The 21859-nt window shown below is 43.4% G+C and overlaps 1 protein-coding gene across 8 annotated transcripts in view; it reads left to right on the top strand.

The window, feature by feature from the left end:
- The window catches only part of LMO4 (LIM domain only 4), a 112484-nt gene that overhangs the window by 85410 nt on the left and 5215 nt on the right, over positions 1-21859 (top strand). For 7 of the 8 annotated variants that reach the window (XM_054165430.1, XM_054165428.1, XM_054165429.1 and 4 more), the window contains 2 exons: positions 14421-14659; positions 21558-21654. In XM_054165430.1, coding sequence (XP_054021405.1) covers positions 14421-14659; positions 21558-21654 — 336 coding nt within the window. Of the gene's footprint in view, positions 1-11446; positions 12127-14420; positions 14660-21557; positions 21655-21859 lie in introns of those variants that run through there. The other variant, XM_054165434.1, reaches the window with a different exon arrangement.

Genomic DNA, 21859 nt, shown 5'->3' with positions numbered 1-21859 from the left:
AGGTGTTGTAACACTGTGTATTACTTGACACACTTACCATGCTTGCTCTGCTGCTTTCTAGGAGCTGGACACCTGCACCAGGTGTTTCTCACAGAATAATGACAGTGCTGCCGCCCTCTGCACGTCTCCTCTTTGCTCCTGTGCCTTTCTTCCTTTCCTGAGCTTTTATGGTTCAGTCTCCTGGCTGGTGCAATTTAGCCAAGACAGGGAAGATGTATTCAGCCTCTGCCTGAGGCAATTTAAACTTGAAGCTCTTGCCCCTTGAATTAGCACCCTGCCCAAAAGATTATCAACTGTTCTGTAAAGAGTGCAACCCAAGTCCTCTTCTCAAGTGGGAAAGCTTGCACTTGACTTGTCAGCCTTACAGTGGAGACACTCACCTGGGTGGGAGAGAAGCCACATCTGCCAGGGCCTGCCCCAAGAAATACACAATGTAAAGTATGGAAGTATTCCTTGGAAGAGATAACAGAACCCAGGTTTCTTGTTCTCAGAAATGCTTTGAGAGCAAGCACACATGGCAATCCAGTTAATATTTAATTGTTCCCTACAAACTGGGACAACTCCAGTGAGATTAAATGGAAAAAGCTACTGTTCCCGCAGGTCCTTTCAAACTGTGCTGTTCTCACTTGGCTGCTGTGGGTCATCTCCTGTCATATGCCAGAGCACCAATGGCAGCTGCCTCAGGGCCACTAGCACATTATAGGACTAGATAGTTAGGACATACATGGAGGCTGGTGGGAAGGGAAGGAGAAGGGACAGGATGAGAGGTAGTGGTTTTAAACTAAAGGAGAGTAAACTTAAAATAAATATAAGGAAGATATTTTTTAGAATGAGGGTACTGAAACACTGGCACAGGTTGCCCAAAGAAGTGGTAGAAGCCCCATCCTTAGAAAAATTCAAGGTCAGGCTAGATGGGACTCTGAGCAACCTGATCTAGTTGAAGATGTCCCTGCTTTTTGCAGGGGGGTTGGACTAGGTGACATTTAAAGATCCCTTCCAACCCAAAGCATTCTATAATTCTATGATGTTGTGATTCTATGAAAAGGTGTTCCTGAACACATGCTGTCATCCATGGCGACAGATCTGTATCTGCAGCTGAAACAAGCACCTGCCACTGCTGCCTTAGTTACCATCCTGGACAGGAGTGACAGTGCAAGTGCAGTGGAAGGGAAAGAAGTCTGTTAGGGAAGTAGGCTGGGGTACTAGAAAGGAAATTGCTTTTAAAGGTGGAAATACAACAAAAATGACTAAAGAATCTTAAAAGACAAAATCAATGCCAAAGCAGAGGAAGCCAGAATGACTTCCAGAGTTCAGCTATAGGCAGTTGTCCCCCCACATAAGCCAGACACTGTCTGTATGTAGGAGACATCCAGGAATTTTCTCTCCTACAAAAATATTAGGAGTGTTATATGTTTTAACTGTAATGGAAAAAAGTAGAGCTCTAGTGCTCAGTTCCAGAGGAGAATGGTACCCATTGGATGCAATGTGGTAGAGAGGGCTGTGTGTGCCTCTGTGTGTGTGTGTGTATATGTGTGTGCGCGCTCCCTTTTCTCCTAGGGATTGTGCAGCTTCCTTCATTCTTCGCTTCTCTCATATTACAAAAAGAAGGTAATTTTTCCTGGCCATTTACTAAAGCTCATTAAAGACCGAAGAGAACAAACAATGCTACTCCTCAGAGACCAGCATTCAAAGTCATTCTACAATTCTCTGTTCTAATACTTGAGACAAATTAATTATTCCTTAGTGAAAAGTGTATAATTCCAATTCTTCATTTTTGGGGTGGGGAGTGGGGAATAATAATAGGAAGTTTATATCTGAGTCGAAAGCTGTCTGTGCTGAAGGGAAATGAGAAAAAATGTGTGTTCCAAGAAGAGTAAAAGCAATTATTCTAATAATAATTCTAGGGATATTAATGTCTTTTTAAAGTAGATTGCTTTCAAATAAACACCAAAGTTGAAGGGATAGGAAAGGCTGGTTTATTTATTAATCATTCCAAAAGTGCATTTTTCTAAATGAACAAGTGCATGAGCAACTTCGCTGGCACATATTAAATTCAGTTAAATGGCAACTTGTAAATGTCTAAAATCTTCTGTAACCAGAGACTAATTTGTTTAACGTGTTGAAAATGTTATGTGGATGTGAGGAACTACATATTAAACTTCAAAGCAAAATGCTCCAGAGATTACACCATCTTAAAGACTGCATATTGGAAGGTCTTTATACATTAAACATAAAGGATTTTTAATTCTCTTCTGTTTTGAATACTTGTCAATCTGTGTGACTCATGCTTAGTATTGTAAACTGTCATTTAAGGTGTGATGTCCAAGCTGAGGCCTGGACCACAATTTGCAATGGGCTGGCTTTTCTCTTTCATCTCTATTAATTAATCCTGTCTCAGTTTGCCCAGCGTACACTTCTGTTGACATCACCTTTTCCATATACTTTAAAGAGTCCCCAGGGAGATCTACTGCAGAACAAAAACTGGACAGAGAATACATTTGGAAACCATTTTATTTCTCAATTACCAACCAAAACGTATGGAAAAGATTTACACTCTATCTGATTTACACAATAATTATACTTTGAAAGCTTAGAAACAAATGGCTTGATCCTTGAAATCATTAGTTACTATACCAAATGTAATTGGTGTAAACTAATGAGTTTACTGGATGGCTGACCCTTAATTACTGATTAGTTAAACTCTAGCCAATCAAATATGAGTTTACTTATAAAAGTACAGTATAGTATTAACAAGCATTACATTTCCAAGTAAGCAGCTTTCCGATTAGTTGTAGCACACAACTCAAGCCTGTTCAGGGCTATCAAAAGCAGCTTTTTAATAATAGTGCACTAAGCAACCATCACTCTCTTACCTCAGCGTCTATCAGACAAACAGAAAGAAACCACATAATTAATCATCTCATGCAATAGAAATAAAGCATCTGGGCTGGATCCAGGCAGGATATACACAGCTTGCCTTAGTCAAAATTGCTGCAAGAAGCTGGGGATTCACTTCAAGACAGGATAATGGACATGGGGCATTCTGGCCCTTTGTGGGAGCTATAGACAGTACAGAAGTCAAATATTGATTGATTGTGTGCAATACTGTGTGATACAGAGAAGACTATTGGCAAAATTGGTTTAATAACTCCTTGAATTGAGGAGGAGGATTCCTTGAGCAGATTCAGTATGTGGTGGTAGGACATTTCATTACCTTGCTGGCAATCCCAAAACCTCAGAAGTCGTGACTCCTGACTATTACATCAAATGAAAAAAAAAAATTAAAATAGAATACTAAATAGGAAGACATTATTTTTATTTGTTTCTGGCTGATCTTTAATGTTTTTGCCTATCCAGGACACTCAACATTCCTATTAAAAATGTTGAAAGCAGATTTGTATCAAGACTGTGATTACAGAGTTGGGACTTTAGATAGATACACCAAATACTTTGATAAAATAATAGGACTTTATAATATTCAAGCTGCATCCTTAAAGGTACATAGGCAAGTGACTCTAATGTTTTAAAGGTGAGAAGATTCTCCATCTCCTAGAACTTTCCTCTGAATCTTGAAACTTCAGACAGCAGACTGATGCTGGAAGGCACAATCATTAGAAGTTCAGTCTGCTGCTCTACCGCTACGGAGAAGTGGTTGGAAGACTATGTACTTGCTGGAGCTCTGTAGCCTGTGTGCTCTTCAGGTAACCTGATGGACCTTATAGCTGCCAAGATTCATTCTGTCAGGCTTACAGGTCTCTTCCATTTCTGCTTTTCTCCATGACGTTCCCCCCTGTCGCTTGCCTTTCATAAAGAGCTAGACTCAGCTTATCTGATGGCTCCTTGGCACAAGTGCTGTAACACCTGCCCACTTACAAGAATTTTTTAAAACTCAGAAAATGAGGATTAGTTCTTTGAATGTCTGCACATGGGTTAAAGTGAAATTCATGCCTATACTGAACTTCTCTTTTTGAGATGTGTCTGGGGTCAAGAAAAGGTTAAAGTTGTTTACTGCCTTCAAGCTCTGGTCTTAAAAATTAATTCAGAGCTCTGCTGTGAGCAGCTACAGAGAGTAGGTCTTTGGAGCAATGAATTGCTGGTTTGATATCAAGGTCCTTTGGCCTTAATAATAAAACTAGTTTGTTTCTTAAGGAAATCCTAGCAGAGACTTTATGGTCATATAAAGTCATTGTACTGTTTTACAACAAAACTTCAAAGATGCTTTGGAATGATCAGAGTTTGTGGGAAGGGATCATATTTTTTATTATTTGTGGGATATCCTTAAGCTGCTGTACCTACAACATTGCTACTTGTAATAGCTGCTCTACAGTTCAAAAGACAAGACAAAAGATTTGTTGAGGCCTAGGTCACACACCTGGGGCATATCTGTCTGGAGAAAGCTTGTTGAAATGAATGGATCCCGTGCCCTTCCTGACAGTCCAATGCAATTTTGTAGGAGCTGAATACTTGGGGTAATCAAGGTGTTTTACTGCCATTCCACCAGAGCAGGTAGGGAATCAAGGAAGCTTTACTAGTTCTGTTTTCCACAGTTCTCTGTTGATGGGTTCAGGGGTGAGCAATTTCAACAGCCATGGAAAAGGAAGAAGGCATACTTTCCAAAACTTCAATATTTTGTGAACTCAAGGACAGAGGAGACACTAAACTAGTCAAAAATACCCCTCTCCACCCTCTTCAGAGCAGTGATGGTAAGAACAAGGCCACCATTTCTGTTTTGCTAATGGTGAGGCAACTCTCTCCTGTGCAGAAGAAAAGAGCCAAGGAACCATTGATTTGGGTGGAGGGGAATATATTATGGGCAGCCTGCTGTCCTGTGGCACAGAGGAGAGGGGGTGCTTCTGGATGGACTGGAGGTGCAAACACTGTAAGGCGTTGCTTTCTTCCTTTTCTGTGAACTATGCCTAACTGCTTCTGTGAAAGAAAGCATTCAAGCCCTATCTTGTTCATAGAAATACAACATATTTTAAAGCTGTAGTTAATGGATAAACTGTTTTCTGATTGGATGAGCCACACAATAAATCTCTTCATGAGCCAAGTGCAATGCAGCTTACTCAGTAACAGTGAAATGAGCCACTGTCACTTTGCTGCACTTGCATACATCAGGCAAAATGCTTCCATCTTCATCAGTCTTTTAGTGAAATAGAAATAAAACAATTGTAACAGAATGGTGTCACTGGATCCATGGCACCTGCTTTAAAAATAAATCTCTTAGCTTTGTCTTCACTATTACTTTCAATAAATGTCCTTGAATTGCCACAGCATTTATCTAGCAGCAGGAAACCATTATCCCATGACAACAATCTATTCCATTAACATTAGCTCTTAATTGTAAGATTGTTTATAAGACAGCAAAAGCTACTGAATCATAGTAGAATGATAAAAAGAGTTATGGTCATGGAGTATAGTAGTTGCTCCAGTTCTGAAAAACAACTTAAGAAAAGTAGAGGGCTATATTTTTATATGAAAAATAATGTAATATTCTTATATGAGAAAACATTTTTAAATAATGGATTACATCAGCAAAGCAACTATTAAAGAGTTAATGTTAAAAACTGTTACTAAGAAATTCTTGCTTTGATAAATGGTATGACTGAAAAACTGAATAGAAAGCTTAGAAACTCCTGAAAGCAAGGCTGCGCCGAGTCAAACAGAGAAATCGTAATAACAGAAGCACATTTGTCTGGTGGAGTGAACAGAAGGAATGTTGCAAATTCAGATATGAAGAACCTCACTGTAGAAAAGAAGGAGAACTGTCATTCTGATTGTTTGTCATTATTGTTTCGTGTCCAGTTAAGTGAACTTAGAGTGACAGTCGTGTCATAACTACTAGCATCTATGTAAATTTCAAATCAAATACGATAGAGGCATTTCTGCCAGACACAAGTTGCCAGGCTGCTCTTCCTCTTTATTTTTGTAACCCTCCATTTTCTCATACTGTGCTGCTAGCCCTTAAATTAAAAAGACAACTTCAACAGGAGATCTCTGTAATGTGTGTGTTTCAGTTCTCAGTCCTTACCTTACTGTCTCTCAGACCTTTGAAACAATGGCCACTGTCAAATTTCTATCAGAAAGCCACCATAAACATCTAGATAGATAAGCTAAAACTATGCCTTCCTATTGATGAGGTAACAGACAACAAAATCCCCTGAAACTCCGGGTTGTGGACTTCCCATAAAGACCTACAGAGAAAACTGTTTGAGCAAATGCTACTCCATTGGTTTACTATAGCCCAAGCCAGCTATCACAAGGGGCTTCATGTGGGTAGGTGCAAAATAGGTGAAAAAGATTGGTCATGGGCTTTTCTGTAAGTTACAGCATCGTTCAGAGGTTATGGGAACTTCACAAGGATATCAGACATACTCCTCCATGGCAATGAGTTACAGTAAATAACTCATTTCCTGGATACACTCATAACAGGCAGATATTCTAATGACATGGGATTTGCTACTGGACACACATTCTTTGAAAATAATTTCTGTGCAATTATAAAGGTATTATGTGTGGACAACACCATCAAAAAATATTAAACATGCTGTTTATTCACTCGAGCATAATAGTAATTTCTTCTGCATATTTAAACTTACTTGGCTAATTAATTAAGTAATACAGGCTAGAATTAAGTTTTCATTTTTCACTGTAACACATTATACCAGAACATTGTTTTTACTAAATTCTGCGCAGGGCTGTTCTCAGAAATCATACCAAAGTGGAGCCACGTTCTTCAAAAAGTGTTCCTTGGACAAAGGAAATGTTAAAAAATGGCTACAACAAACAAATAATCAGCTCCCAGCAGAAAACATGTAATGTTCCAATGATTTCTTATCTCAGAAGGAAAAGAAGACCAGTTTACTTTCTGTGCTGAAATTTTTTTGAAGTGAATTCTAACTAAAAGGAAGTGGCAGTGATTTAACAAAAACATACTGTTACAATGCACATTCACAAGCAAAGACGGCGGTGCTATAAACATGGACCTCTGCATTAGGCAACAGCATTTTGGTCAGTTGACAGATATTTAGTTTAATTTTTTTTTTTCTTTTAATTCCATTCAAGTGTGGGTTTTTGTTGTTGTTGTTTTCCCCTGTAAATTTAAGGTAGATCACTGGCTACTTTCATCTATAATCTGGGCCTCCAAACACCACCAAATTATGCTGTCCCAACCTCTATTCTGACCATTTGTTCTGGTGGCTGGTGAATAGAGGCAGGATGTTAATGCAAGCTGAAGAAAACAGTTTTTTTGCTTGAAAGGGTAACTACTTTTTTTTTTCTTGTTATAGTTGGTGACATCTGAATTATAAAAATACTCTATTTGTGTTTATATTTGTGGCAAAATTGTACTCTATAGATACAACATCACAAAAAAATCAATGCTCAGTATGTTTAAAAAGGAATTTGTTTTGTTAGACTGTGGAATGTGAAGATCTCTTTCAAAATTCATATAGTATTTCAAATTGTAAGGTTGTTTTATGTAATTAACTTATTATTACATCTGCATATTCTAGTGGCCTCTAGAGACTTGCAATTTAAAACATAAATTACACAGAATCTCAAACTCTGATGTCTTTGACTTTCATCACAGAACTCATATCCAGGACTTTCTGCTGCTGATGGCTTGTGGTAATACCTCAACTCTCCCAACAGGAATGTGCGCAGGAAAAAGTAGTGAATATAATTTTAGCCATAGGAGGTCATTACAAATATATCCTTAGCTCTTCCTGAAGCAGACTTCATTGTTAATATAAATATATAATCTATAATTACTGACATTTATATTATTTGGTTGTTTTCCCAGGTTATGGATACAGTGATGATAAATGGGACTTGCAAGACCCCCAAGTGAACCATGCTTACTAATTACCTTCCATGGGTCTGAGTTCTTGAAAATAAAGTTCCTCGTGTGTTTACAAACAAGTCAAAATCTATACACTTACTTCTAGAAGTGCTCATGTTTCTATCTTGCTCTTGGGGTCAAACAGTAGTCTACTGCTTGGAAAAGAACACTGAGAGTAAAGCCATCCAGGATTCTTCCCAGCTGCTGCCAGGATGGGCACTCTCCCATATCATTGGATATCTGACTTAAAACACTTAATCCAGTCACATTTTTAAATTGAGGCCTTAAAAGAGGAGGTCCTGTGTGAGTAAAAGGATGCATTACTTTGAAATAACAAATGGCTGTTGATTTTTCATCACTGTTTTCAAAGAGACTGTGGTCAGAAGGTTTGTTTTAAAAGTCTTGATTGTTCAAAAGGTGCAGCTTGCAAGACAGAAGAACTAGCAAACTTCAGCATGGAAGATCTCAAGATAAAAGCAGCAACCTCAATGTTTCTTGGTAAGGGGAAAGGGAAAAGATAGTCAAGGTTTCATAGGAAGGCTGTATTTAGGGCAAGAAGCAAGGTTCCTTTCATGAATGGAGAGACAACCCTGAGGAACTCTGGACTACCTGCTATCTTAGGGGCACATCTAAGTTTTAGAATGATTTGGATCACAGGCTGTAACATTTTTCCAGACATTCAGATTGAAGCTACTAAGCCAGCAATTTTATGCTTTCTTTTCCCTGACTCCAACAGTACTGCAATATAAGCAGCCAGATTTTCTTCTGCATTGTGTTTTTTATCCATTCAGCCAAAATTAACAGTCTTCGAGGATAACATATGCCAAGTGAATTTAAATCTTGCGGACTCAAATCGACCTAAAGTTGATGGATACATTCATGCCTACTGCTGCAATCTACCAATTACACAGAACTATGTTAACTTACCATAGAAACATCTCATCTAATAGCACAGATGATGTTGAACTAACTAATTACATTATGGCACATAGACAATGAAAAACATAACGAAGATGACAGCACAGCAACGGCAGATGCTGCACAAAAGAAAAATTAGAAAAATATTGCTCTGCAAAATGCTCTCGGTTAAGGTTTCCTCTGTTAAAATTAATCACAAGAATTAGTGAAGATCAGATTTCAGAAAAAGATATGAACATTGTAATGGTATTTGGAAGATGTCATTAAGCCTTATAAAACTCTGTTCCTTGAGAAGGTAATTCATATTTTTTTTGTATCACTATCACTTTTAAGACTAGTAAACATTTTAGTGCCTATGGCAGAGTTTGTTGGTAGAATATCTTTTCTAATCAGGAGAGGAACTGATGGGTCTTCCAGAGTCTGAATTTGGTAGCTTCCAGCCATTACAGGCTTAGATAATTAGACAACTTAGATTTTTTTTTTTATTTTAGCTTGGCATTTGCTCTATTCTTGTGCTCTTAGCTGTAAGAGAGCTAGAATAACATTGACTGTTGATTATCTGTAGCATGCCTTGTTACTTTATATATTTTAAATTGTACCAGATCCTAAATAACAAATATGAAACTGCTGAGTGCGCTCAAATGTAATATGTACATGGAGATTACATCCAGATGACGTATTTCATAGACCTATGCTAAAAAAATTTCTATTACCTTTAACCACAACACTGGTCCTTCCCCCAGTTTTCCCATATAAGCTTTCCACGAGCTCCCAGTCCACTTTATGCAGATTCTGAACATACCCCTATCTCCTGACGCTCTCCTATGATTTAAAAAACAATACCTGCGGTGCCATTAACATTTCAGCATTTTATTTACTGTATAATTAGAAACAAAACATATCTCGATAGCCTATGTTTTTCTAAGTATATTTTTCCTAGCTAGGCACTTTTTTCTTACATTGTAGATGGCTACTGGCACACGTCTTCGTGGTCCAGCTATGGCCAGAGATGCAGACATGAAGAAGGCCCACAGGTGGCGATGTGGTTAAAGTACACCTGGGCTGTGACTTCGAGACCAGATTTACCAGCCGGCCTGTCAGAGGGAAGTCGGTCTGCATTTTTCTAGCGATGCACTTATTCGTAAATTAGTACTCCTGGCTAAAGTTTCCTGTGCCTGTGCGGTTACGTCCCTTCTGCGTTAGCCGCCAGCTAAACAGGTTTAAAATACTACATTGCCTTGGACAACAGTGAGAGATGCACACAAACTCTTAATGCAGTCACAACTGCCGTAAGCAAATATTTATTTGATAACTGCAGTTAACCATCCCTCCTGTGCAGTGCAGGACCCGTCGGGCCCTCTCCTGTGGCGTGGGTCACTGTCAGCTCGGGTGCGCACAGGGCCACGGCTGTGCCTTGCCGCAGCGGCCGCCAACCAGCAGGTCCCACCGTCCTCACTGCATTGGCTGCTATTTATGTCAGCAGCCTGGAATCGAGAAACTCCTGTTATTAAGTTTTTCTGTTCTTCCCCAGCTCCTGGAAATGTGTAATTTATCTGACTCCTTCGCCGTGGTTTGCTCAATGAGTATGACAGAGGTGTGTGTGCCCTGTACATACCTGTTCCAGCAGTTGGGCAAATCCCCTGCGCAGGATTAACACAGAGATAACACCCACTGACTATGGATCACTTACAGATGCTTTTTATTATTTCGAGGGTCTTTTTTAGCTATATATGGTGCTATACATTTGCTTATCCTGTGTGCTACACTTAGGCCTCAGAAAAGCGCTATTATTACATGGGTTTTTTTCTTCTAAGTATCCCTACTGAATATTACTTCTGATTTGCTAGCATCCTCGGGCTACTTCCTCCGAAATGCAGTTGTCTTCTCAAATGACAAGCTGTACTGCTATCTGCCAGCCGACCGCGGCAGTTTAACCCTTTAAAAACCTTCACAGGGTGCTTTACAGGGTACCAGCGGGCCGTATCCGGACATGGAGCCCAAAGCACAGCTCCCCGACGGTGTCACCGGGAGAATTTTTAGAAGTCGGCCCATCCACGCGAGCGGCCGGGTGCGTCCCTCAGGTCCTCCTTCCCGCCCCAGCCCGGGAGCCGAGTACCAACCCGCCCCAAGGACGAGAGTGCTCGGCCCCGGGGAAGGACGGAGTCACTGGGTGGGGGGCGCCAGGAGGGCAGCGAGGACCTGCTCCCGCGGTGGCGGGGCGGCACCTCACCTCAGCGCCTCCGCCCCGGTCCGGCGGGACCGCGGTGGCGGGGGCATGAGCAGCGCCCAGTGCCAGGGAATGGTTCTGCGGGACGGGGCCTGCCCTCGGCGCAGCCGTCCATGATTCAGCTGGGACGTCCCCTCGTCACCAAGTTTCTCAACTGGTGGCCGAGAGCGAGTGGGGCGGGCGGCGCCCTAACGGCTGCGCGCGCCTCCCCTCAGCTGCCGGACAGGCAACGCGGCCAGTGCTGCCCACCTGACTCCCTCCTTCCTCTCCATTCTCCTCCTCCTCCTCCTCGCCCCCTCCCTTTCTCTCTCGCTCTTTTTTTTTTTTTTTTTTTTTTTTCCTCCTTTTCCTCCCCCCCCCTTTTTTTTCCTCCCCTTTCACTCATTCCTTTGTCTTCTCGGGGATTGGCAGGTTTTATTATTCCGCCTGAACAAGCCGGGGGCGGATTGGCTGCGGCGGGCTGACGGCGGAGCCGAGCCGGAGTGTAGTTGGGATTCTGCTCTGTCAGTAACACATGTGTGAGGGGGAGCGGGGAGCACACGCACACTGACACGCAGGGGCACACGCACTCACTCACACGCTCACACAGCAGAGGGGCCTCCTCCCGCGTCCTGCCACCGCAGCCACCGCCGCAGGATCCTCGGCAGCAGCTCCGTGCTCGGCCCCTCTCAAACTCCCCGGCTCTCGCCCTCTCCTCTGAGGCGCTTCGGCGGGCCGCGGCCGGCCAGCTCCGCGCCGCGGGAGGCTCGGGAGCCGCCACAGCCCAGAGAAGGGGGCGGAGGTGGGGGGGCGGGAGGGGAAGCGGTACAAAGTGAAGCCACATTGCCAAACTTACCCGGCGATTGCAGCAGCGAGCGGCGGCGGCGCCCTGCGTGTGCAGCTCAGCGGCAGGGACTGAGCTCTGCAGCTCCCCTCCCGGGAAGCGAGAGCTGGAGGAAGGACCCAGGCAGACGCCTCTCATAGAAATATCTGTATTTTTCCAGCCTGGGCTGCCCCTTACCTGGGCGGGGGGCTCCCTCCAGCGCTACTGAAAGCCAGAGAGCGGGCGAGCGCTGTGTTTGTTTCTTTGAAAGGAGACCTCCTCAGGCACCCCGACCGACGTTACTCCCCGGCCTTTTGCAATATAGAGGGCAAGCAGGTAAGAAGTGCCAGTAATTACCCTTATATTCCAGCGTACGTGTTGTGGTTGCATGCCCGCGCCCCCTGCCCCGCTACCGTCCCGCGCTGCCCGCCGCGGTGGAGGAGCGCGGAGCGGGTCGCCCGGACACGGGGGGAGCCGCGGGCCCGGGCATTGTGGCGGCCCCCGCGTACAAAGCCTGACGGCGGCCGCTGCTCAAGCGCCTTTCCTTTCCCCCCTTCCAGCTGCCGCCAGGAAAGGGCACTGCCTGCCTCGGCGGTGAATGGAGGGGACGAGGGTGGGGGACCGCGGCTGGGGCACCCGCTTCCTCCGTAGTAAACAGTGTTCTGAAACAGTGGCAGAAAGGATCAAAGTGAGCTCGCTATTTCTCTCCTCCAGTTCCTTTCCTGCCCCCCTACACAGTCTTTTGTTTCAATCCAGGAGAAATCCGGTGAATCACCTAATTAAAACCAAGACATGAATTAAGCATCCATTTTTGTACTACAAATTGCCAGCTCTCCGCTTGTCCCTCCCTTGGTCTCCATTTAAAAAAACACCAGAGTCAGAGGTGGGGGGTGTGTGTCTGTTATTTTACCTCTAGCTTACAGCTCTGCTTTCTATTTCACTGACTCCTATCCCAGGACCTAAATTGCTTGGCTGTGTAATTACTAGAGTAAGCCTATTTAAGTTAAAAGCTTCCCTCCCCCCCAACTCTAAATGAAACTTGATGAGGGCCCGTCCTTAGTTATCAAGGGAGTCACTTTCTGGTCAGTCCTCTTGATTCATCTTTTTAGATTTAATCAGCATTAAGGTATTGCTTGTCCTTAAGAGCTTTAGCTTAATGGGGTTACTGGATGGTTTTCTCCGTGTAACGTTTCCCATTTTGAATTTATATATATTTGCCTTCGACAAAGACGGGCTAAGGTGGTGGCATGGAGTCTTTTTCTTTCTTTTAAGAAATCTGAAGTGATTTAGAGCATAGGGAAACAGTTTAAAGACACGGAGCAGGAAATGCAGATTCATTTAGGCTGTAGCTGGAAACTGTAACAAAAGGCAATTCCTTGAACAAATGCATCAGAAATCAATTTACATAAAGGTATATGATGCGTTCGGATAAATGCAATGCTAATGGCTTTTAGAGTGGTTTTCTCTCCAAAGTCTCGGGGTTTTTGTTACAGCTTAATTGGTGCAGTTCTTCTGGTTTATTGTGCGGTCACTGGACATACCTCCAGGTACTCTTTCTGAGGAAGCGTGTGTTTAAAAATCGGCCTCGATTCTCCTGCTGCAGCTGAGTTGGGCCAGTGGCAGGAAAGTTCGTCCTCGCTGCTCTGGAGGTATCAGTCCGAAGGTCCTTAGCTGATAGCCAGATGCCTCGGCATGAGCACATACGGCTTACAAAGGACAAAGACAAAACATGCTGCTTAATTGGCAGTAAATAACTTGATCTTTTTATAGTATAAGTGACTAGAGGAACACCAGGAGTTTATTGGGCTCTGGATTGGAAGGCAAAAAATTAATCGGTTTAGAGTAAGCTTTATGAATCGATTCCTGTATTATCTCTCGGTTGTCCTGCTTGCAGAAAGCATTTATTAGAAAGTGAAAAGTGCCCTTAGTAGCGGGTTTGGGGGCAACCAGAGTAACCCCAGCCAGAGTGGCTCGCTTCACTATTCTGATGTTTTCCTATGGTCAGTAAACTTTTTTTTTTTTTGAGTAACAAAGCTTTAGCATTTAAACTGCTGATCAAGGGCAGATTAACGAGACAAAAGTTGAGTATGTTTGTGTAGGAAGTTAACAGGCGTCCTGAAGTTCAATGATCTATTATTCGGGCCAGTGTCCTCAGTCTGGAGTGTTTTCTCTGGGTGTTTTTATGTCTCCAAAATAAAATAAAATAAAAAAACCAAACACAACAAAAAAATTCCCAAATCCAGAGGTCTGGACGGTGGGTCCCGAGCCCCCTGTACCGCCTCGAGCCCGCACAGCCTCTCCTAGACTGAAAAACCAGTTTCACAACTTTTTTTTTCCACTCTTCACACACTTTTTTTTTTTTTTCCCCCCCTTCATAAGCAAAACAAGCCCCGGGACTGTTCCTGACTTGTGAGCTGCAGCTGCACAAGCCTGGGGCCGGGGGGCGGCGGCGGGGCGCGCTCGCTCTGAGTCTCCCCCGCCAGCTGCGCGGCCGCGGGCCCGCCCGGTGCCCCTTCCCCCACCCCGCACCGGTCCGGCGGGGCCCGGCAGCGGCTCTGGCTCAGAGGCGGGAGGGGTGCACGGCGTTGCCGGGCCGCCACTAACCCGTCCCTGGCTCTCTTTCTGCGCAGGCCATGGTGAACCCCGGCGGCAGCTCGCAGCCGCCCCCGGTGACGGCGGGCTCCCTCTCGTGGAAGAGGTGCGCCGGCTGCGGGGGGAAGATCGCCGACCGCTTCCTTCTCTACGCCATGGACAGCTACTGGCACAGCCGCTGCCTCAAGTGCTCCTGCTGCCAGGCCCAGCTGGGGGACATCGGCACCTCCTGCTACACCAAGAGTGGCATGATCCTCTGCAGGAACGACTATATCAGGTGAGGCGTGGCGGCACGCAGCGGCCGGCCTCGACGGCCACGGTCGGGCTGGCTGGGACAGCTTTCCCTTTTCCTGCTTTTTTCCCCCCCTCCCCCTCCGTCCTGTTTTGCCCTTTTATTTTCCGTGGTGGAGTGGGTGCCCGCGGGGCCGAGGGATGGGTTGGCTCGGGATCGCTTCTTCCTCAGACGCGGAGAGACGTGCGGGTGCGGATGTTAGCGCCTAGCCCAGGGCGCAGTTGCTACTGCCAAATGGAGGGAAGAGTTGGGGGGGTGGAACGACGACTTTAAAGTGGTTTGTCAGCACAAAACAAGTCCTAACTAAAAATAAACAGCAATCAGAGAGGCTAAATTAATCTGCTTTGTTGTAGTGTTGAAGGAGAAGTGTGCATATCTGAACGGTAAATGTTAAAATCGTAGGGCTTAAATAAGGCTGTGGCAGAGGTGCTAAATAATGAAATGCCTGCCTTTAGTATCTGATTAATTATGATATTTACATAAGCACCTTTAAACTCCTTTGAGTGGAAACAGAATGACTCATTCTCTGTTCTCCTTGTGAAAGAGCTGATTAACCATCAGTTGGAGGGCCACCGATTCTACTTACAGCCCAAACCAGTGGTATGATGTTTGTCTTTGCATTGTTGCGAAGAAGCTTTGAACCGACGTTTTTCTTAACTCCCAGGATAGAAAATGCAGGGAATAGGAGTGGAGGGGTATGCTCTTGCCCTTTATTTCTTATCTCTTGCTTTTTTTTTTGGAAGCTGTTCTCTTTAAATGCCACAGATTTGGGTAGGGGGAACTAAGCCTTACTAATCTTGCATCTGTTGGGGTACAGTAAGATTATGTGGAGTATCCCAACGAGTTCCAATATAATTAATAGAAAAAAATTCATGAGGTCAGGTGTCCATATGATCTTTTCAGGTGAACTCAAGCTACTTAAACTCATTAATTTAAAAGGAGGCATTTTGAAGGATTACACATTTAATTTGAGTAAATGGTTTGATAGACTGATGCACATGAATGCTTCAAGGAGGTGTTCTATTTCAACATTCAGTAATTAAAAAAACAACCAAAAAAGCACCATAATGGAAATGCTTACTTAAACTGTGTTTTGTTTAAATGCTTCTGGCGCCTCATTGACAGTAAATATCAGGACTTAACCCAGGTTTTTCCTTCTCTCCAATGACCAGAGAGTTCTACTTTCTTCCTTTCTAGGGAAAAAAAAAAAAAAAGAAAAGAAAAGTTAAGGAAAAAAAAGAAAGAGCCACCCAATGTTACAAGTTTGCTTATGGTGTAAACCTTGACTTCTGTTTGAGCAGATTAGGTCTGTGCTGAATGTATGGGTGTGCATGGAGACTTCCTTAGTCTAAAAGGATGGCGTTAAGACTTGGTTAGTCTGGGAGTGCAGCCTCTGCATCTTTGGTCATTTCAGTGGTTAAAAGTAGCTCTTGGGTATTTGGGGGGAGTCAGAGCCTTAACTCTGCTAGTTTTGGTGGAGTATTTTTAGAGAGAAATGCTGGGAGATCAGCGCATGGTGCATTTCGGTCCTCATCCTAAGCAACAAGCCTAAGCCTGGCAGAATTGTAATTAAATAGAGCAGAACAGTGTTAAGAAAAGAGTCTCGTTTGAAGTGGAAAATTTGACCCTACTGTTAAGATGCACTGAATAGTACAGATTCATCACTCGACCAACACCATCAAACAAACCCTCATGTCTGATTACTACTAATTAAAAAGAGAGGATGCGTCCACTGCATCCCAGAGGCAAGTTCAGGCAAGCTTATCACAGTCCTCTGGTTCTGTGTTGCCAAAAATTAATACTCATTTATTTTAATGTAGGCGATTATGGATAGGATGCTTTATCAGATGAGGATTTTGAATTGATCTCCTTGTTCTGTTGCCTGACTTGTCTTTAGATCTGTGTAATTTGACTTGTAAAAATAACTCTGACAGATGCTTGCTGAAACTTGAACTGGACACCGTACACTTGAGGTGGAGCAGGATGGCCTGGTCTTTCTAGGGCTGAGTTAACTTGGAGCTTTCCTGCTGGAAATGGATTTTACAGGCTTCCATGTGGGTCGTATGGGCATGAGCAAGGCCCTCACCCTCCTGTTTCAAATGGCCTCATTTGGTTGTGGAGGCAATGCCACTCACTTGGCAGCGGGGTCCCTCAAGTTCCTCCCTGCCATCCTCACCTCTAAATTTTATGTAGGGTGTTTGTGGTGGCACATTCCCTTACCCATTGAAGAGCCCCAGGCATAGTTCTTGGCTGGAGACGTTGGGTATGCTAGGCACGACTGAAAAAATGGGAAAGAGGATTGATCGGCCCAGAAGGCGCCAGGTGAAGGGGACTTGACTTCTCTGGGCCAAGACCACGAGGCCATTTATTAATGAGCTTTTTTACCGTCTGAGGTTTTATGTGGGTTTTTTTGTTGTTGTTTAAACAACACAGCACTCCCCTTTCCCTTCCTCCCCTCCCAAAACCCGACAACAAATTAGCTGTAGAGCTACAGCGGCAGCTTTCATTGAAAGCCAAGGTTCCTGAGAAGGGAGAGGGAGGCTAAAATCTCTGTCCCTTCCCCTCCCTCCCCACTGCGAGCAGCGTGTTTGCAGGGAGGAGAGAGGAGCGCAGCCCTCCCAACCTTAAGATGCCAGATAAAGCAGCAGCGTGGCAGCGAATCCGCACAATTAAAAGCTTTAATTAGTGTCTCCTCCATTTTCTCTTAGTTCTGATAGGTTTTATCTAATGAGATCTGGTCCCTGGCTTAGATCTGCTCGGAATGACGTGTCCGAAATGAATGAGAGCCGCGTCGCAAACAAAACATTTAATTAACGAAATTGGCCGCTAAGAGCGAGCAGGGAGTGGTGGGGAAGGGGAAGGGGGGCTGCCCGGGCGCGGCTTAAAGGGGCAGAGCCCGCGGCCCCTCCCCTCCCGGGCGGCACGGTGCGGGCACAGCCCCACTGGCCTCTCCGGCGGGGAGTGTGCGGGGTTGGCCGGACCCCGCCGGGCCCGGGGCCCTCGACCGGCCGGCCGGCCGCAGCCGCAGTGTGCACTGTGGAGGGGAGGGGGCCGACAGACAGCGAGTTCATTTCCCTGGTAATCAGCGGCAAGCTGCTATATTCAGGGAATGCTGTCCCTTTAATTGAACAGGCTAGGTAATTAAATGGCACTTTTCCAATAGGACGTGCTAGGTAAATCTAATAGTTGGTTATTTAATATCACTTTGAAGTCTGCCCACTCAAGCACAATGACAGCGCAGGAGCATGTGAACTATTAGCTAGGAAAAAAAAAAAGCCCAGGATCTCAAAAATTAATTAAATCGCATGCAATTTAGGGGGAACGTTTATCTTGATTTGTCATAACAGAATTAATTCAAGGCCTCCAATTCACTTGGGGGCAGATCTGTTACTCTGAATTAACCAAGCGTAATTTGGCTGGTTTTTTTCTTCCTTTTTTTTTTTTTTTTTTCCCTTCCCCTTCTCTAATGCAGTGCTTGCCATTATGCACAGCCCCCCTTTTAAGTATCAATAGCTTCTGGTGCTTTTAAGGTGCATGGTCTCTAGTTATTGTGAAGTACCTTTAATGGACTTGGCTCCAGGCGTAATTTCTGTGTTGCCTTTCTTTGTTACATTTAATATAGCTGGTGCAGAATTTAGATTAAATATAGGGAATGCAGAGAAGCGCCAATCGCTTCTGGATCAGTAGGTCTGGATGTGCATTTCACTTTGCTGGGGCTTGGATATGTATTTGTGGGCACAAAAGTGTGCCGTGTTGTGCAGGAATCGGAGCACTTGAATCTGTCTCCACAATTTTGGGAAAAAAATGGAACCCTATTAGCGTAAGTTGCTAGAGATGTGTTTCTGCTGATAGTGAATTTTGAGCAGCAGGAAAGGAAACCAGGCTGAAAAGATTTCTTGCTCCATTCACAGTCTTGTGAAAGTTCTGAGGAGAGAAAAAAAAAAAAAAAGAATAAGGAAAAAGGCATACAAAACAACAACCAGGAAAAAAACAACCCTGGGAGTGTTTCTGTGTTTGGGGGTGTGGGAAATGCTGTGTTGGAACCATACAGTAGTTAATTTAAGGTGGCTCAGTAAAATGCTGCTAAGTGTAGAAGAGCTGCATTGTCTGCATAGGGAACCTCTTGATGTTTGTGATTGATTGCATTGCCCAAATGTTGAAATATTAATGACCTTCTTGGACTGAGGACCCAAAGAGGAAACTGAAACCAATTCTGTCATCACAATTAAAGAGTCCCCTGGCTTTAATTAGCCTGACCTGGGGTATCTCTACCCATTGCTGCAGTTAAAGAGAAAAGAGCCCATTAAAGTCCAGTCTGAGACCGATAGCTACTTAATTGAGCACCTAAAGCCTCAAGCCTTTTAAATCAAATACTGTCCTGGACAGTCCCCCTGGTTAGATAATTAGCTCTCCAGCCTCAGAAACCATGTGAAACAACTTTTTCAGTAAAAATAGTTACTGTGGAAGACTTCCTTTACTGGTAAGGAGGAACAACTTCCCCCCCCCGTTAATAATATTACAAAACCATTCATAACAGTAGAGAAGGGAAAATAAGCTTCATTTTCCTGGTAAATAATGCAAAGGAGCAGAAAGGTGTTCTGACTTTGCAAGTAATTTTTAGGAATTTTAGCAGAAGATTCAGCTGAAGTGACTTTCCAAATCAGAAATGGTCTGGGAATATGCCTAGGGAAAACCTAAGATGTGTGGAAAGCCTCTGGATTAGGATGACTCCATTTATTAGAATTCACAGATATTCAAGGTGTACAACCACTTCTATTCAGAGAGAACTGTATAACAAATGAATGCTTAACGAAGACTAGTGCAATGAGATCAGCATTCCAAAAGCTGTGTTTTGAGTTGGGTGGTGCAGTTGTACTAGGGGTTGTGAGAGACCACTCACCAGGTTCAGATTCTCCCAGACAATTAACCTTGTCAGTACATCTTTGCCTTTCTTCCTCTGCCCTACCCAGCAATGCCCTTGTCACCACCCCCTTACCCTAGATTTTCGGAACTTTGCTCTACAAGTGTAACAGTGCCTTGCCGCCTCCTTTTGCAGTGCTTCCTGTGCACCCTTTCTCCGTGCCATCTTCATGACTAGTAACAATGGAGGAAGAAAAATGCGTATCGTAACGCTTTGGAAGCAACCCCAATTCATCATCTACTCGGAACTGGCCCTGATTTAGAAAATGCCCTAATAATGGACCCTTAGTTTCCAGACAGTTTAGTTCCTTTGGCTGGAGGTCCTGACAATGTATTAGTTCAGCTTTCCCTTTGTAACCACTGTGATTCTGCAAGAACGTGTCAATGTGTCGTGGATCTCAGACTAATTAGTTTTGAAATGGAGTTTTGATTGAACTCTTCAAATCGATGCTGCTGCAAAATTTGTTTCTCAGCTTCCTATTAAAAGCCATCTTAAGGGGCAGTTTTACTACTCTCTCTGTCGTTCAGTCGATACATTTAATAACAACTTACAGGCTATTTTCAATAAAGTGGCGACAGCAAATTAGTAGTTTGAACATGACAAGCCTCCTCTGCAAGCTCAGATTCTGAAAATTCAAAGCAATTATTTTTATACAGAGGCACACTGCAATCATTCAGATTACGGGTATTCTGTTGTAATGCGTCTCCTAGGTTGACACAAACAGAATTTTATGACTTTATTTGGACAGGAAGGAGATGCAAATATTAATATTTATTATGACACCAATACGCTAATTTGTAAATCCTATTACTATGTTTTACATCGTGCAGGAAAGCGGGTCTGCTGACCCTGCCAGCTAGTTCAGTTTCCCTTCTTTCCACTGCAAAATGATTGTGGTAGTTTTAATAAATATTTGTGTATATTAGGGACGCATGCAAAAGCAAATAAGGCTTTCCTAATTCTAGCTAACGCAGCCTGTGGAAGTAGAACTCAATAATCATTATTGTATTATATTTTGAATTGATGCATTGTGCCTTTAAATGGATTTGAAGAATTATGTATATATTTTTCTTCACCACTCTTCTGCCTATTTCCCCCCTCCCCCTACTCTGTGTGCCCCCCCCCCCCCCCCCCTCCAATGGCAGATGTTGTGGTCTCATTTGATTGCATAGGAAAACTGCAGTGATACAGCAAACACCCAGAGAGATATGATGACAAATGGGTCCAGATCCCGGTAAATTACTTTCTGCTCAAATCGAAATTTCATTCAGTTTGTTGCTAGCAGAGATGAAGTAATCTAAATTGTGGACTCAGGAGCAGATAGAGGGAAGTTGGAGCAAGCATTTCATTATCAAGAGAGAGAGAAGGTTAGGATGAAAGAGATGAGCAGAGGCAAATCTAAAGTGTTGACACCATGATTGAAAAGGTTAACCCATACACATTATATATCAACCTGGATAGCAGAGAGTTTCTAATGGAAACTCTGCACTGATGGAGGTTTACTGGAGTTTCAATACACTGAGCATGATGTCTTCTTAGATATACAATCAAATCCTCTTAACCCTTTTGATGACTCATATCTCAAGATATGATTAAAGTACAAAAGAGTTCTTCATATAATTTCAAGGACACAATGCATTTAAACTCCAGTCATGAATTGTATCTTTTTTTTTTATGATGAACCCAGTAATCTGATAAAATGTGTGTAGTACAGAATTGTTTGTGTTTCTAGAGGTGTAAGTCAATATTTCTGATTAAATCCTGTGTAACCACATCGAGGGTAGGGTGAAGCTACCAGTTGTTACACAAACATACACTTTTTCATATTATGACACGTAAGCAAGTTGGAAGACAGGGGTCAGAAGTCTAAAACAGTTGTGTAATAAACCATTGCAGTGATGCGCAAAAACGCTTAGAGCCTCTTGTGTATTAAATTATTCATGATCATCACCTCTGTTTCAGGTTATTTGGAAATAGTGGTGCTTGTAGTGCCTGTGGACAGTCCATTCCTGCTAGTGAGCTGGTCATGAGGGCACAGGGCAATGTCTATCATCTTAAGGTGAGGGGTTTCTTTCTATATATCTTTTTTTTTTTTTAGTAGCTAATTAGTACTGCTATATTTCTTTAGTATAAAATATGCATCTCCTTATGAATGAAAAGCAATATAATAACTGGAAATGTGAGTATGCATTATAAAGCTTCCCTTAGTGTGTAGCTTTGTTCCCTCGTAATCGGTAAAACTAAACTTGAGTTATGTACTGCAT

This window comes from Dryobates pubescens, chromosome 11 (assembly GCF_014839835.1).
Source record: "Dryobates pubescens isolate bDryPub1 chromosome 11, bDryPub1.pri, whole genome shotgun sequence".
Classification (NCBI taxonomy): domain Eukaryota; kingdom Metazoa; phylum Chordata; class Aves; order Piciformes; family Picidae; genus Dryobates; species Dryobates pubescens.
The sequence above is the reverse complement of the archived record's forward strand: the minus strand, read 5'-3'. Positions and strand labels throughout refer to the sequence as shown.